The following is a 17761-nucleotide window of genomic DNA, read 5'->3' as shown; positions in this document are numbered from 1 at the left end:
CATCTATTTTCTATGTAAGACATACAGGCACTACTCACATGCTGCTCAGCATTGGAGGGACAACATTTACCCTGGGAGTGTCAGACAAGGAAATGAAGGACTGATGTGCAGTACAAACATCTGATTTTGGCCAGTGTAATTCAGTATTTCATCTATCAAAAATGTTATAATCACTTTGATTTTTCTACACAGGGATAGACCTGCATGGATAAAGTAATGTAAAGGCAACGTCTTTCCTTTTCTCAGGGTATAGGTGGCTCCTGTGAAGGAGTTAGATATTCCTACAGGCTCATCCAAAGCCCTGGGAAGTTAATCATAGAATCACAGGATGGTTTGGGTTGACAAGACCTTCCCAGCTCCCCCAGTTCCCCCTGCCATGACAGGGACATCTTCACCAGCTCAGGTTGCTCAGAGCCCCGTCCAGCCTGGCCTGGGATGTCTCAGGGATGGTTCATCCACCACCTCTCTGGGTACCTGGCACAGGCTCTCACCACCCTCAGGGACAACAATTGCTTCCTCATGTCCAGCCTGAACCTACCTCCTTTAGTTTAAACCATCACCCCTTGTCCTGTCACAACAGGCCCTGCTCAAAAGTCTGTCCCATCTTTCTCATGGGCCCCTTTTAAGTCTGGAAAAGCCACACTAAGAATCCCAGAATCCCAGAGTGTGAGGGGTTGAAGGGCCCTGGAAAGCTCATGCAGTGCAATCCCCCCATGGAGCAGGAACACCCAGATGAGGTTACACAGGAAGGTGTCCAGGCGGGTTGGAATGTCTGCAGAGAAGGAGACTCCACAACCCCCCTGGGCAGCCTGGGCCAGGCTCTGCCACCCTCACCGGGAACAAGTTGCTTCTCCTCTCTCAGTGGAACCTCCTGTGTTCCAGTTTGCACCCATTGCCCCTTGTCCTGTCACTGGTTGTCACCAGAAGAGCCTGGCTCCATCCTCCTGACACTGCCCCTTTCCATATTGATCCCCAGGAATGAGTCCCCCCTCAGTCTCCTCTTGTCCAGCTCCAGAGCCCCAGCTCCCTCAGCCTTTCCTCACACGGGAGATGCTCCACTCCCTCCAGCATCTCTAAGGTCTCACGGAGCTTCTCTTCTCCATCTGAACACCCCAACTCTCTCAGCCTGTCCCCCAGCAGAACTGTTCCAGCTTCGGATCATTCCTGGGGCTCCTCTGGCCCCTCTCCAGCAGGCCCACGTTTGTCCTGTCCTGAGGACCTAGAGCTGTACACAGGAGGTTTCATTCACTAGTAGGAGCATTTGACACACGGGAGAGAACTGTGACCGCTGGCATCTGGATGAGGGAATTGTCCCCTAATGATGCTGTGAGCTGGGCAGGATGCCAGGACACCCAGGGAACCCCGTCTCCCACACCACCAAGCCTGGGACACTTTTCTCATTGACTACCCCTTCCCAAGGAGCTCTACAGAAAAGCATATAGTCATACCAGGAAATATACCTGCCGGGACGAAAATAGGTATATCCTGGTGGCAGCTGGATTATATTGAAACATAGAGAATCATTTTGGTTAGAAGAGGCTCTCAAGATCATCAGCTCCAACTATAACCTAACTCAGACACTACTCATCTGTCCAACCCTCCAGGGCTGGTGACTCCAGCACTGCCCTGGGCAGCCTGTTCAATGCCCCACAGCCCTTTGGGGAAGAAACTGTTCCTAAATCCAACCTCAGCCTCCCCTGGTGCAACTTGAGGCCATTTCCTCTGCTCCTGGCGCTTGTTCCTGGGGAGCAGAGCCCGACCCCCCTGGCTCCAAGCTCCTTTCAGGCAGTTCAGAGATCAGAAGGTCTCCCCTCAGCTCCTGTTCTCCAGCTGAACCCCCAGGTCCCTCAGCCGCTCCATCACACTTGTGCTGCAGCCCCTCACCAGCTCCGTTCCCTTCTCTCCACTCGCTCCAGCACTTCAAGGCCTTTCTTGGCATGAGGAGCCCAAAACTGACCCCAGGATTCGAGGTGCAGCCTTGATAATTACTTTACTTCTCTATGTTATTGTGATTATATTCCCTTTAACGCAATTTTTCTTGTGCACCATCTTGTGATATTCTGTGTTGGATTGCTGTCAGCATTTTCCATAAGGTGCTCTCTACTTTTCATATCATGTATAAATATACTATATTCAAGGATTATTCAAACTGCAAGCTGAAGGTTTAGAATGTGTAAAATGCCAAAACTGCTATCTGAGCAATTTAAAGCCTGCCCTCATCACAGCAGGTATGACCTCCTTCCCTTGAGCTGGTACCACACAAACATATCTGCTCCACTTGCAGAACGGGGAGCATCTCAGTGCTGTCACTGCCATTTGTCTACAACTGTCCATCATTCCACATAGAAAGAGCACCAGGGGAGGTTGAGGTTGGATTTAGGAACAATTTCTTCCCCAAAGGGCTGTGGGGCATTGAACAGGCTGCCCAGGGCAGTGCTGGAGTCACCAGCCCTGGAGGGGTTTAAAAGGCTTTTAGACGAGGTTCTTAGGGACATGGGTTAGTGCCAGAGTTGGGTTATGGTTATGGTCGGACTCAATGATCATGAGGGCCTCTTCCAACATAAATGATTCTATGATTCTAAGAGTAAGGAAGAACTTATTTTACTCCAAGGGTGATCAAACTCTGGGCCAGGTTGCCTGAAGAGGTCATAGAGTCCTTGGACATACTCCAACTCCAGCAGGACATGGCCATGGTGAACCTCCTCTAGATGAACACCAACCTCAGGTGCCTACAACGCCCCAGGATGGGACATGCCTGGTCCTAATGGGACACAGGGGGATTCTGGCCGGGCAGGAATGGCTTTTTCTTTGGTGTGAGCAAAAAAGGACATAAGATTTCCCAGCAGCCCATCGTTTCCTCAAAGTGAGTAGAACCTTTAGGTGCTAGTGAAAATCAGCTTCCTGGCTCCCCTACTTGTTCTGCTTAGATTGCATTTTTATTTCCTGTTATGAACTGAGTAGAATTCTTCTAAAAGAAAGAAATTTTTTTTTTTTTTAAATAAATGCACTAAGAAAAATACAGGATTATATTACTCCTATAATAATCTGTGTTTTCAAAATATTCCTCTCTCTATGCTGCCATAGTAGCCCCTTCTTAACAAATGGAGTAAGTATCTTGTTGACAAAATATGAATTTTTTATATTCCTAAGCCACAAAGCTGTCAAATTATCAAATATAATTTCTCAGCAGATATATCTTGTGTTTGTATTTACGGGACATACATATGCCAGAGTAACCACATTTGAAAGCTTAATCTTTTAAAGTATTTAGGGTGGGTTTTCAACGTTCATTATGGAAAGCCTTTGTAAATTGAAATAAAAAGGGGAGGGGTGAAGAGGGGGAACAAGTAGTGCATGATCTGAAGAGCAGGGTATATTTTGTAGATGCATTTTTGGTTCCTAAGCTCTGCCATGTAATCACGTGCAGGTAAAACTCACATTCACTGACGGGAAATGTGGCCGGCACTCTGATCATAAGATACTTCCTTTTGTGAATTTGGGCCTCTTGGTGTTCCCGAAAAAACATATTTATTAACGCTCAAAATCATTAAATCCATTTTATAGGATTACAAAGTTATTCAAAATTATTGAAAACGCGAAATTCTTTGAATATTCACCTCCATCCACTTAGCTTAGACGTAGTATCGTTGATCCCCTTCTTCTATAGCATCTGCCCTCTTGAATGCCTGCTCTATTACCCTGTTACTTGTATACGTGTATATATATATGTAAGCTATATGCATATACATTTGAAATGTACACATTTGCACAATCAAGCATAGAGTGTTCTTAATTCAGAGAGTCATGAGAAATGACAATTGTGCACTAGAGGTTTTGGGGATCGTCTGGAGAAGAAACAAAAGCAGGGGGAGAGGATGAAGTCTGTAGGCAACAAGCACATTTATTATTATTATTATTATTATTATTATTATTATTATTATTATTAGCATGATTATTTCTGTGAATGTCATTATGAGAAATTATCCTCTGTGAGTAAACTTTGCTTAAGTTCCTAAGGAGTTGAACTAACGGAAAATGTGTTTTGGTCCAAATCTGAGTAAAGCACAAGTCCAGTAATATGTAGCTGTATATTGTTATTAGGGTTTGGGGTTTTATTTGTTTAAATAATTTATGAATCAACAGCAAAAAATAACACAAAGTGACTTGTTTTAAACATGAAATACTTTACACATATTGGAAAAGCTGAAAATATTGGTTTGGGTGAAAAAAGAAAATACTTTGTGAAATATTATTTAAAATCCATATTGAAATATTATTTTGGATAAAAACATTATTTATTCTAAAACACTGGAACCACATTGGATTTAAATTTATAAGGCTCACCTTAATTAAAATTATTTGACAATGAACAGGTCATTTAAAATCTGACCTGTTATTCAAGATCTTTCAGCCAAATTTTTCACTGGTTAGGATTTAAAGAAATGTATTTATTAAAAGGCAAACAATAGAGTGGCAGATACGTTCCCTAAACCTGCCAGTTCGGGGAATGTGCCAGCATCCACTTCACATCACAAAACAGGAATATTAGTGGATTAGATCAATGTGGAGCAAAACTTTGCAATTTCTCTCTTTTGTATCTCTTTCTTACTTTAGGATTTATGCACAATACAATCCTAATTTGCTCTAGGGAGTAAATATCTAAGTGCCTGAAACTTCTGGTTTCATTTCACACTAGTTGTGCTTGTAGTTGTGCTTGTGTAATTAGTCTTCTATTAATTGTTCGGTACGTTCCCTTTTCTTTATCAGTCTATATCGTTACCATTAATTAATTCATGTCATATATACACATATATGCCTACACATAAATGTGTTTTCTCACCCAAGCTGGAAACACTTATCAAACCATTACTAAGGGCATCTTTCCATGTTTTGACGCACTAGCTACAACATCAACTTCATTGCGACGTAAATGGTGTTGGACCTAGAGGAGTAGAATACGAGTTGTGTATAAAATAAGAAATCTCATAAAATTGAAAATAGAATTTAAAAAGTTCTGTCGCTGCAGAAAGCTAACAAACTGGTCGGTCTTCAGAACAGGATATGGTGACAGCTTCAACCAAGCTTGGTCATTATAAGCCTAATTTAAATGTCCATTATTTAAAGCTATGCAGTTGAGTTGCAAGAATACACTGAAAAATGGAAATTTAACTTCATGATTTTTTTAAAGGACCAACTGAAATGCTGAGGATATTTTCTGTTGGTTTAGATTTATGAACAAAACAGGTTAAATTAAAAGAAAGACCTAAGAGAAAGGGTCATCACAAGACGTTCCTGCTGTCTGCAACTTAGTGTCTGTGAGTCTTCACTGTTTTTTGAAGATGTGGGACAGCAAACACCAATAACGAGGAGGGGAACTGGGTAAATACAATCTCTCCTTTCTTATTACAGCTGGAATCCTGCTGAGATTTTTACTGTGTGCCTTTGGCTGCCCTTGACAACATCCTTTGTAGCCGTGTTCTCGCCCTGGAAAACCGTCTTTCATCGTTTCGTTCCAACACTTGTGAAATTTCTATTTCAGTTCAAAACTTCTTGAATATCCTTCAAATGTCTTAACTTCATAGCCAGGACAGGTTAACCTCTGAGTCAGAGCTCTGTTCTCGTGACATGCTTTATGAAACGTTTCCCATGTACGGATTTCTTCACTACTTCAAAATCCTGGCTCTTCTTTTGGTCGCTTTTGATCCCATATAGCTGCATCTTCCTGTAGGTTATTTTTCCCTCACTCCAATTCTTGTGCCATACAGATAATTAAAAGCATAAATAGTAATTCTCATGGCATGTTTCTCTACGTCCTCTAAGAAACAGATGAATTCATTTAACTGTTGGGGAAAATTCTGGGAGATTAAACATTAAACCAATTAAACATTAAAAATTTCCCAGAATTTTCCCCAACAGTTAAATGAATTCATCTATTTCGTAGAGGACATAGAGAAAGATGCCACGAGAACTACTATTTATGCTTTTAACGCTTGTGTATATGTAAGAAAGAGGAACTTAGCAAAATTGTGCAGAAATTTTCAGTTTTGATTTTTTTTCTGGTGAAGGACACTGATTTTCACACAGATTTCTTCCTGAAGGCAATGTGACTTTCCACCGCATGGGTGTGTTGTTTATTTTGGATGGAGGAAGAGGCGTGGATTGTTTTGCATTAGGTAGACAGAGCGATGTTGTCCCAGTTGGTGTGATTTCGGTGTGAATACACCACCAGGATCTTCACACCATCACTTTGCTCCTCTGGGTCTTGCTCAGCTGTGCAGCAGTTGTGTACGTGTGTCCTCTCCTTCTCCTTTTTTGTGTCCTATGGGGATTATGTGTCCAGTAGAAGAATTCAAGAGAGATTAAGAATCTGAAGAAAACGCTACACAAATGACTGAAACAAAGTAGGTGTCTTTAGAACTGTTAACATTTGAAGAGTCTAAATGTCAGTCACAGTCTTGAAGAAAAATTAATCAAATTCAATGTGATTAACCTACCAGAGACTTCCCTTTTAATTCAATATTACCATTGAAAAAATAACAAAACATTGCCATAGAAACTACATGATTTTTCAGGACTTGAGATTACGGACAAACACTGGATTTAGTGGGCTGTCTAACACTGATATAAAATGCATTTCACGGTCTATGATTTCTCGTGATACAAAAAGTGTGTTTGTAACACAACCAAAATATGAAGTGAAACTTACAGAGATGTATGTTCTATTACTTAAAAATGTCAAACAAGATACCAGCTGCTGAGATTTCTTGTCTGGTGGCGAAGTATAACATGCTAGACATTGATAAAACAATCGTTTCACTGCCCTGAAATAGCTTAATCCACAGTTGTGTCTCTCGTGCACTTCAGGAAGCACAAAAGTAATTAATTAAAATGCTCTATGAGCTGGCAGCAAGATATTGTATTTTATTTAACTGCACGATTTCTCTGCCCGGTGTAGAGAACACTACTGACTTTCTTGGCAATCTTCTAATACAGTTAAATGTGTAAGTTTATTTTGGAATAAAATAAACATGTACATTTAAATTTATAATATATACCCTACAAGAATATGCCACAGCTGGCATATGCCACAAGAATACCCTACAAGAATATGCCACAGAGCGTATGAGGGTGAGGTCCCGTGCAGAATATCTGCACCCAATAAACAATGGGATTAATTCCATCTCAATTTCACAAAATTGCATCAATTAGTTGTTTAAGCACAAACTATTGCTTTCTTTCGCCTCCTTCAGTTTACAGTGTTATTTATAAATAAATGCGTTTAGGCAGGGGTTGGAAAATTACAGCAAAACTGTTTATTGAAGAAATTTAAGGTGAATATGTGGAAAATATTTTATTGTAAGTTACATGAAATGACTCTTAAACCACATAAAGATAAAAGGGAATGTAAGTTAAGTTTAAGCACCTTTTTCATGTTTTTTTTCCCTCACTCTTGCCTTCTTACATAATACTTGACAGAAGACCCTCTCTCCTTGTGTTTTTATCAAAATTCCTCTTGAAAACAGTGGTAATTCACATTAAAAACAGATAAGCTTAAGAGCTTGCGGTGCTTGAAGTCTGAATATTTACCCATGTTAGGGTGTTTGAATGGCACTGTCTGCATCTGATTTACTAATAGGTTAGATGTGAATTATGTCATCTTCTTAGCTCAGTGTCAAACCCATTGCTGTTGCAGAGCAATTATTAAATATTGCTATAATTCAATATGGAAATGCATGTTTTTGGCTATCAGTTAATGCTTCATCATTTCCCAGCACTTCCATACAAGCGGACCTGAGATATTAGCTTTTCCACGGGAAATAACAATGGTGTCATTGGTTTCCTTTCTATTTTGTTCCTTCCATAGAGTTACATGTGATGCAACATTTTTCAAGACATTAAGAAAGTCAACAGATAACAAAACATTGCATAAGCACTATTAGCAATAAATAAAATACCACTAGAAAACTCTGTAAACTGTTCACTTTTTAGACGTTGTTTTGTGTAAGCTTAAGGAAAGGGTATGGTTAGTCTCTCAAATAATATTAATACGGAAATTTTTCACAGTTCAAAATACATCTGAGTTGAAAAGCCTTCTTATGTTTTATTTCAATTTTGTTCATGTTTATTCTTGCTTTTAATTTTTTACATATTTTTTACCCTATAATCTCCACACACTGTTTTAAATAATGACCAGTAATAGCAAACTTAGTAACTAATTAAATAGTATCTATTAAACCTAATGAAATTTCCTAAAATGTGGCAATCTGCTACAGGTAAAGTCATTGTCACTTTTGGTAATCCTACATACATGCTACACTGTGTGTTTTATTTCTGACTTAATATACTACTGCTTTGGTATCAACAGCATGTACTTCCTTTTGATCTCTAACAAGCACCTAAATGTAACATATAGTCCCTATTATGGTTTTTCAAAGGTGCCGTCATAGGAATAATTCCACAATTTACGACATAAATGCAATATCGCAACAGAAAATCAAAGCAGCAAGTGTATCACCTGGCACAAAAACATATTTATCTCTGCACAGCCCTCTATACCCATTTATATAAATGGTGTATTGATATTAATTATAGGGATAGCACATGGATCCATTGCTACATGTCTTTCCTTTCTTTAGCCACATTCAACACAGAAAGGAACAGCATTCAGAGACAAGTTTTTAGGCAATTTACACACAATGTGCCTTCTGCATTATTCGAGATTTCAGCGAATTTTGAAAACAGATTTCAAATGTTTAATTCTGTAAGTGCACAGGCAGTATTGGCCGGAAAACTTGCAGTGCTACCCTGAAGATTACAAAAGCGATGACATTTTATTCTAAACGTATGCTTTCTTTTAAATATGAGGAATATACTGGAAGCTGGGCTTTCTGGGCACTTGGACTCATCATATTGTAGGTACTTTAAGCAAAAATGTAGATGGTGATACGATGGATTGGTTCAAATAATTCCAGTGCCCTTTCAAAGTGCTGATTTTACTCATTCTTCTGAGATATAGCCAGACTAAAATACAACAGATTTGGAACATTTCTCTAAGAGCTACATTACTAATAACTTGAAATAAGAGAGGTGAGCAGGTTGGCTGTCCCACTGGCGAACCTTGCATTTCAAAAGTAATTCATGATGGTAATTTCATTCACATCCACATTACTTGAACTGGCTAGTTGGATTTGTACCAATTACTATTGCCAAAACAATTGTTGCACATTTTAGACATGCTAGTAAAAACATGTTCTACTTTGGACAAATTTTTGAATAGAAATGTTGACTCTTCTTCCACTTGAACACAACCGAGTGGTTTCTCATCCCGTTGAGAACAGCAAAGATACGTTCTGGCCTTCTTGCTTTCTGTCTTTTAAAAGGCGATATTGTCCCCAGACTTCAAACATGAGAGGGGAAAATTAGCTGAGGGACCAGGTGTTTGTCAGGCTCATTTCATAGTTCTTTAATTCACGGATACTGCTAAGCGAACGCATAGAAGGCATTTTAATCCTCATTGGACCTGCTTAAATGCTTTAAAAATAGCCTGCTTTTTGATAAAATGATAATGTAATGTATTAGTAATAACTTGTTATAAAGTGAACAGTAAAGAATGTCCAAACTGGATGACATTGAAGATTTTTACCAACACTAACGTTTAAAGATTCAATGAAATGTGCTGACAAGTATGAAGTCACTATCTTTAAAAGGAATCTGCTGATTTATTGCTAAGCTTCCATTAGCCAACACTGCCAGATTTCCGTGTTATACCTCCAGCAATAACTGTTTTGAATGTATCGCGTTTAGCATTTCCAGTTGTCGTCCTTCTGAGCAAACGGCTCCTCTACTTAAAAATACGCAACAAATCAAATTAATTAAAAATGAATCAATTTGACTGGTAAAGTGGTGTTTTGGAATGGCTCTGAGGACCATAAATTCAAATTAAGGCTCGCACAACTTCTTCCTGTGTTTGAAAAGGTACATTAGCAAAAGGAAGAAGGGAAACCAGTCACCCTGTTCTACAGCACTCACCTGGGAGGAGAATGAAGCAGAGAGACACAGTAGCAATTAATTGCACCTAATGTTAATATTCAGATTAGGTTAAGTATGACAGTAGTATGCAGTAATAGGAAGTTAATTATTCCAAAACTTTGATCATAGACATGCGGTATTTATAATTTTATTCATAGTACGCTTTGCTTGTTCTGATGCTTCCTCACTCCAGGCAGTAATGTGGCTTGTCAGATTCAGGTTTTAAGGTAAAGGCATGATGTATATATGCTAATTTATACATGTTCATTGAATATATTTTTCCTAACTGTGTTTTAGCAATCAGATTGTACTACAGAGCACTTGTTCTTTTTCTGTTTTTTGTAAGCTTTTAAATACAGTTACAAGAAGTGCACACCATGCTTTATTGCCAGTAATGACGGTCCTCTTTTTTAGCAAATAAATATGGTGAAAGCAATATACACTTCCCACCATTCTGCATTATATTTGATTTATTCACCAATCTAAACTTGTACACGGCTTCTGGTTTTCGCAGTCTGAATGAGAACCTAATAAGTGTGGGGACAGGATTAAAGTATTGCTCCTGACATCGGTTTCCTAAAAGCAGCCTTTGTTCCGCTGCTTCTCTACACGTCTCCTACTTTACAGGATCATCCTATGGCTCATTTATAATCTACTGGATTTAACACTTGAAAATATGATTTCTGTGTTCGGCATTCATGCTTTACCTTTTGTCTTCAGCTGGTCTGAACTGGGAGCCTATGCTGTATTATCTACTTAGAACAGAAAGAGATTAATATTAGAGGGATATCAAACTCTTAAATATCCACGAATTTGTAAAAGAGATAGAGCCACATTACTGAGCATTATCTAGGCATAATTAGAGCGATACAAAGTTTAGCTGACGGTGTATCAGCACTATTTCTGCATTTATTATCCTGATTTTCTGCAAGGGAATGCTGTGTGACTCTTAAGGTTTCATATTTAATTAACTACAAAAGAAAAAAAAAACAAAATCACCTTCATATTTTTCACTTTTTCCATTTTAATGGTATTAGGACTTTATCCTAAACTAGAATTGAGTGTTCACGTGGAGAGAGGGAAGAATGTGATGGGTTTTGGTGTGACGGGTGTACCTGATGGTTAAAGAAACAAAGCCGGTCAGTTTTGTGGTATTTTGCAATACATTATCCTCACTGCGAGAGAACAATGACCATTCACATTAAATATTTGGGCTGGATGTCGGGTGGTGCTTGAGTTTTCCCTGCGGACTCGCAGCGCTGAGAACACGTGCTCGGCTTCCAAAATGCCATTGGCTTTTCCAGTTTTTCTCCGGTAGTCGCTTGCTTGTTCTAAAGCCTGGCTTAAAACACACAAAAAATTAATAAAAACTATTTTTCTTTCAGGTGGGAGATGCAAGAAGGTGCAGATATTGAAGATGAGGAGAAGGTTATGGTGGAACACTTAAAAAATGTTTACTTGACACAGAGCACTCCTACTTCGGCGGATAAAGAACAATTACCCTGACAGGTTTCGGGTAGCACCTTTTTCTGGATTCAACATGATTAACTTAATGGCTTAGTTATAACTGACAGGACTAGAAAGCTCAGGAATATGTATCTTGAGTAGGAGTTTTAAACTAAATAATGTTCCTCTGTTACTGTCTAGTCACCCCAACCAGGCAGCGATTGTTCACACATGCGTAAAACGAGCAAAAATACATGAAAATGTCACAGAACAAGGCAGGTGTATCTCGATACTGCGGAGGCATAAACCTGAATGGCAAACCCAGAACTCCTTTGGAAACGTAAAACTCGCTCTGAAAATAATGCAGCTTTGGACACGCGCTAAGCAAACACCCATGATGTGGTTCTACCTACCATTTAGACCACGGTTGTGTCGCTCAAGGACCTTTTCTCTCCCTTAGCGCTTGTGTTCCAGTTGGTCCTGCCATTAAATCAGCCAAAATTTATGGAAAAAGCACGGGTTTTGGCCACGGGTCTGCAGCGCTGTGAGTTGCGCCAGAATGAGCACCCGTGGCCATTAGTCCCAAGCAAAGCTGCACCAGCTTCATCGCCCTTGCAAATCCTGACGTGGCATCTGGTGTGTGTTATGGCTTAAAAGACACATTATAGAGAAGCTTATTAGCAGCATCGAAAGTTTGGAGATCTTTTTATGCATCTTTTGATTTAGAAGAATTATCTGCAGGCAGCGCTCGAAGGACCATCCTAATAGCGAACTAAGAAAATGATAAAGAACGCGATATTTATTTCTGATAAACATGGTACAATTTGATCTTCAGAGTAAGCCCTGTCTGATATTCAGATTTTCCAAATATTAAATATTCTTCTTTTCAGTAAAATTCATTCCCCAAAGACTAAAAACAGCCGAGTTAGGTGGCTGTTGTGACAGTAATTTTCATACACAAGGTGCAGTTAATATTTCCGTAGCTCTGCAGAAACTATCCATCACTTTTCTGTTTGTTTCTTGCACTGGAGGTCCAAGGGAACGGATGATTAAGGGCCCCGGCCGGGTCTTGTTCAGGCTGCAATCTGAGCTGCAGCTGCTCCTGTTCGCATCACATCGTATAGATGCCACTATGGACATAATTCGGGCCACTCGAATAGGAGGAGGACACATTTTTTTCCCAAAAACTTCACCAGCAGCATGGGTAACCATTTCACTAATGCTGCTGTAGGGCCTAATATGAAATGCACTTTTTCCTCCTCTTAATTGCTCCTGTTATTTTTTTTTTTTATCATGTATATATAATAGCAAACCATTTACAATGAAAATGGGGACTGGTCCATCTTGCACCTCCAAAGCAACAAAAGGGCTCTGAGGCACCGGTACTTCAAAAATGCTAAAAGTAGTATTTAAAGAATAAACCAGACTTTTCCCTCTGCTGCTGATGTGGCCATTTCAGATCATAAAGAAGCGATGAAGTGTAAAAACTTTATCTTTGCTTTCTATTTCACCTTTGAAGATTAACTGTGGTCTTAAGACCAAACACATGGCTGTAGGGATTGCCTACGACGGCAGGTACGGTGTTGTCACAATGAGGCACACATGCTCCAAGCCACGCTAATAAAGTGTTAGTGAACACAAAATCTGGAGTTTACAATATTCTTTCCTATTTTATCAAAATCTGTTGTGCATAACCCGCTTTTTGTGTGGTCACATACAGCAAATTCCACTTCTGGGAGACACTTATTCTGAATAGGATGAGCTTTGTGAGTGACATAAGCGAACCCAGAGCAACAACCCTCGCTCTGAAATGGGGAGTTATTCCAAACTGGTTGTTATCCTTTAAATTCACAACATACCTGGTTCTGGAATAAGCTGTAAACAGTCATATAATATATACATATGTATATATTTTTAAATAAATTCTTTATGCCCCTTCCTCCCTTCTCACCCTGCCAGATTAATTCAGCAGTAATCCACTGGGTAGCACTAGGAAAATGTTGTCTTTCTTAGCTGGAGTATATTTACAATCTTGACCAACGTGGACCTGACAAGACAGAATAACCAGCCAGAATAAAAGCTGAACCTTTGCACAGTATTTGATTTGGATGTTTTTCTTGTCCAAATCTCTTTCTATATGTACATCTTTTAGAGAATCTGAATGTGGGTTTGGGACTGAACTTGTTCCTTGGTCCTTACTGAGAAACAGCAGAGGTTGGTTGGTTGGAAATGTAGTGATTCTATTAACTGACCTTCGGGGTATAGAAACCCATCATCTTGGCAACATCACTTACGCTGAATAGGTACTTTTGCAACATTCACATTTTTTCACTGAAATTACAGTAATAATAAGAGTTGTATAAGATTGCTAAATGACATACCATTAATTAATCAAGACTGCTTACCTTAAACTTAAACCCTTAATTGAAGGAAAATGAAAGACATTTGAAAGAACTGATCGTTTTTACATTGTGAGGTGTGTAAAATTAGGACTAAAATTAGTACAACAGATTGCTGCTTTCTTTGGCTTTTCTTAGTAAAACAGTAGTTCTGTATTCTTAAGTTCTGCTGATTCTAAAATGGGCTTAGGATTAATTTCATTTTGCAGAGTGATGGGCTGATAAAGCTGCAATGTTTTGCTTTTGTATTTTATGTGCTGGCTCTTTGTTGATCCAAGAGCATCTCATATTTACATTTATCCTCAGTAAATGAAGGTAACTGGAGCCCGATTTGATCCCCCAAGTGTGGGACCTGAGCTGCACAACCACTGCAATCCAAGCACGTTAACTGCTCCTAGAAAGGTCATCAGAAATAAGAATTAAAGTCTATTGTGCACAACAGACCTTTCCGAATGGGAAAATCTGTCCTCATGGCTCAGCTGAGTCAGCTTAAAGGGAAATTATTATATTTATAATAATGAATTGGGTCAGATGGCACAAACCAGGTAACTGTGCGGTGTCATTAATGCTTACACCTAATTCTCCTTTAACATTTTATTATGTTTAGCTCTTTTTATGAAACGGGCTTAAATGGGAGACTTCATGGCATGGAATATCTCTAATTACATTTGTTTATTATCCTGTTGAGGGTGCTCCAAATCTTAACATCTTGCTACTTTTGAAAGGCAGCTGATAAAATTAGAATCTGGGCAAAACTGAGACAGCATTAATGCCAATGAAACTGGAGGAGGACAGAAGAGAAAGAGAATTTTGGGAAAAGCCAGGCACTAAGACATAGCCCTGCCTTTTAGCGACTGCTGTCCTGACGAACGGTGCCCCGTAGATCGCGCTTTACTTTAGGAAAGGGTTTTTGGAGAGACCACAGGCAACAAAGCCGATTAATCTCTGCATCCTCACAGCGGTGCCAGGCAGGCGCGACGCTGCTCCTTCCAATTAGCTTCCTCTGGCAGAAATACCCCGTTTCCCTCTCAGCCAGGGTAAGATACCAATTATAGGCTGGTAGAAAACTACTTTATTGGAACTCCTTAAAATTCGTGCGATTTTTCTCTTTTTAGTGACAGACACTATTCAAAGACTATTCAAAAGACTGAGGAATTAGACACGTTGCCCAATTAGGCGTGAAATGGGAGAGTAACCTGATGGCCTACATGAGCATATAGATCTTGTGGAGGTCTCGGCTGGTGCAAAACCATGTTGTAAATAGTGCAGGTGGAAATAGAAGCTCTAAACCTATTTTAAGTGCAATGCCGAGGAAACGGGCAAGGGCAAACTTGCTTTTTCCTCTACTTTTGGACTCCCAGGCAGTACAAGAAAAGCACCAAGGTCTTGAGCAGGTTGGGTATCACTGAGGGCCTTGTAATACCCATCAGAAAGATGGTGGAGGAACCAGATTATTCCTCTCTACAACAGCATTTGAGAATAGACTGCCAGTTATTATTGCAGCAAGTGAAACAATTATACGGAGCTAGCGAAAAAACATTCTGAAAGGCCAGGAATCATGCAAAAAATCAAAAATAAATCCAAACCCTTTCTTCTTTTTTTTCTGAAAAATTGATTCTATAACAAGTGTCACAGGAAAAAATTGCAATTTCCAAGTACTAATGGCATGAAGTGATGATACTAATTAAGATTTTAGGTCTACGTTTAGTAGACAACTATCCCTAAGCTGACAACTCAAGTCATGGCCAGTGCAAATTTGATGACTACCAGATCAAGTCCTTCAGATTCTTGACAACTTCAGCTGCTAGTAGGTTGCAACCATCTCTGAGGAGATACTTTATAATGTTTCCTACTGAAGAAAGCAAAGTAAAACAGCTCATTACCCAGTCTCCGCAGTAAATCGGCCACGGCATCAATAGACAGCTCAATGTCTACAACAGCCCTGAGTTACATCTCTTCACTTAACCACATAATGGTGATCACATTGTTAAACAAGGACTCGTGCATTAGGAAACGATCAATGGTTAGCAATACACCCAGATGTGTTCCTTAAAGTAAGTGTTAATGATATGGTCAAATATATATTTTGTCCCTAGATGGATTCACTAGAGGACAGCAATATCTTTACACAAGTAACTTTGGTAAATTTTGTAAATTTAAATTTAAAAAACTTTGTAATTACCTAACGTGCAAGTACTTCATTTTTTGTCCCATAATCTGTGTAAATCCATGTAAACGCATAATCCATGTAAAAAGTCTACTAACTTTTGGATATTTAGATAAAGAAATAGTATTAAATAGATCTTCATGTGTCATCTTGACTCTGTTTTGTTTCCACCTCAATATTGTCTTTCAGGAATCCTTTAAAAACCTACTGATTAATTTTTATTATAATTTAGGATGTGGGCACTGCTGGCACTCAGTTCTACATGGATAGATAATTCACTTTCTAGCCTAACTCATAAAGACTTAAAGTGTTATAGGTCCTACGTGGTTAATAATTTCAGATTTAAGGTTGTCTGAACACTTCTGCTCCTAATATCCCACATGCATTTTGTAATATCGATGTTTTTGCATTGTTCTAACCTACCTGTGTTAGACGTGATACTGGGAGCTATTTCTATGCGTTGCTGTCCGTGAGTTATTTATGCTTTTTACTAAAACTAATGTGTTTTGCCCCAGGTTTTATTTCCTTTAAGTTCTCTGAACTTTTAATTTACGCTTGGAAATTCATAGCACATCTGTTTTCACAACCTACAAACACCTACCTACATATCAATAAAACCTATGCATTCTTTAACCTGATACACGCTCTTAGAGAACCAAGAACCTAATAAATGTAAAATTCAGACTAACCACCTGCAAGGTTATAATTCAAGAAATGCAGTAGTTATTTCCACTCGGAATTTCACCTCTCTGATATTCCAGAAAAAGCACCTTTAAGGAGTTGTTCCATATGTCACAGAATCCCAGAATGTCAGGGGTTGAAGGGCCCTGGAAAGCTCATCCAGTGCAATCCCCCCATGGAGCAGGAACACCCAGATGAGGTTACACAGGAAGGTGTCCAGGCGGGTTGGAATGTCTGCACAGAAGGAGACTCCACAACCCCCTGGGCAGCCTGGGCCAGGCTCTGCCACCCTCACCCCCAACAAGATTCTTCTCTTTCAGTGGAACCTCCTATGTTCCAGTTTGCACCCATTGCCCCTTGTCCTGTCACTGGTTGTCACCAGAAGAGCCTGGCTCCATCCTCCTGACACTCCCCCTTTCCATATTGATCCCCAGGAATGAGTCCCCCCTCAGTCTCCTCTTGTCCAGCTCCAGAGCCCCAGCTCCCTCAGCCTTTCCTCACACGGGAGATGCTCCACTCCCTTCAGCATCTTGGTGGCTGCGCTGGACTCTCTCCAGCAGTTCCCTGTCCTGCTGGAACTGAGGGGCCACAACTGGACACAATATTCCAGGTGTGGTCTCCCCAGGGCAGAGCAGAGGGGCAGGAGAACCTCTCTGACCTACTGACCACCCCCTTCTAACCCACCCCAGGTCCCATTGGCCTTCCTGGCCACAAGGGCCCAGTGCTGGCTCATGGTCACCCTGCTGTCCCCAGGACCCCCAGGTCCCTTTCCCCTACGCTGCTCTCTAATAGGTCATTCCCCAACTTACACTGGAACCTGGGGTTGTTCCTGCCCAGATTCAAGACTCTACACTTGCCCTTGTTCTATTTCATTCAATTTTTCCTGCCCAGCTCTCCAGCCTGTCCAGGTCTCTGATGGCAGCACAGCTTCCAGTGTCACCACTCCTCCCAGCTTGGTGTCACCAGCAAACTTGCTGACAGTCACTCTATTCCCTCATCCAAGTAACTGATGAATATATTGAATAGTACTGGTCCCAGC

At 40.1% G+C, this 17761-nt stretch overlaps 1 protein-coding gene across 2 annotated transcripts in view; it reads left to right on the top strand.

Moving 5' to 3' along the window:
- Nucleotides 1–16189, top strand: part of KIAA0825 (KIAA0825 ortholog) — a 244823-nt gene extending 228634 nt beyond the window's left edge. Inside the window, exon 22 of one of the 2 annotated variants that reach the window (XR_010469181.1) lies at nucleotides 11415–11545. Coding sequence is in view for 1 of the 2 variants with exons in the window: in XM_065046958.1 (XP_064903030.1) it covers nucleotides 11415–11535 (121 nt within the window). In the remaining variant the exon portion in view is untranslated. Of the gene's footprint in view, nucleotides 1–11414 lie in introns of both variants that reach the window. The other variant, XM_065046958.1, reaches the window with a different exon arrangement.
- The last annotated feature ends 1572 nt before the right edge of the window (nucleotides 16190–17761 follow it).

The sequence above is a fragment of the Columba livia genome, chromosome Z (genome assembly GCF_036013475.1).
Source record: "Columba livia isolate bColLiv1 breed racing homer chromosome Z, bColLiv1.pat.W.v2, whole genome shotgun sequence".
NCBI classification, from domain to species: domain Eukaryota; kingdom Metazoa; phylum Chordata; class Aves; order Columbiformes; family Columbidae; genus Columba; species Columba livia.
Note: the sequence above shows the minus strand (reverse complement) of the source record. Positions and strands in the feature narration are given on the sequence as shown.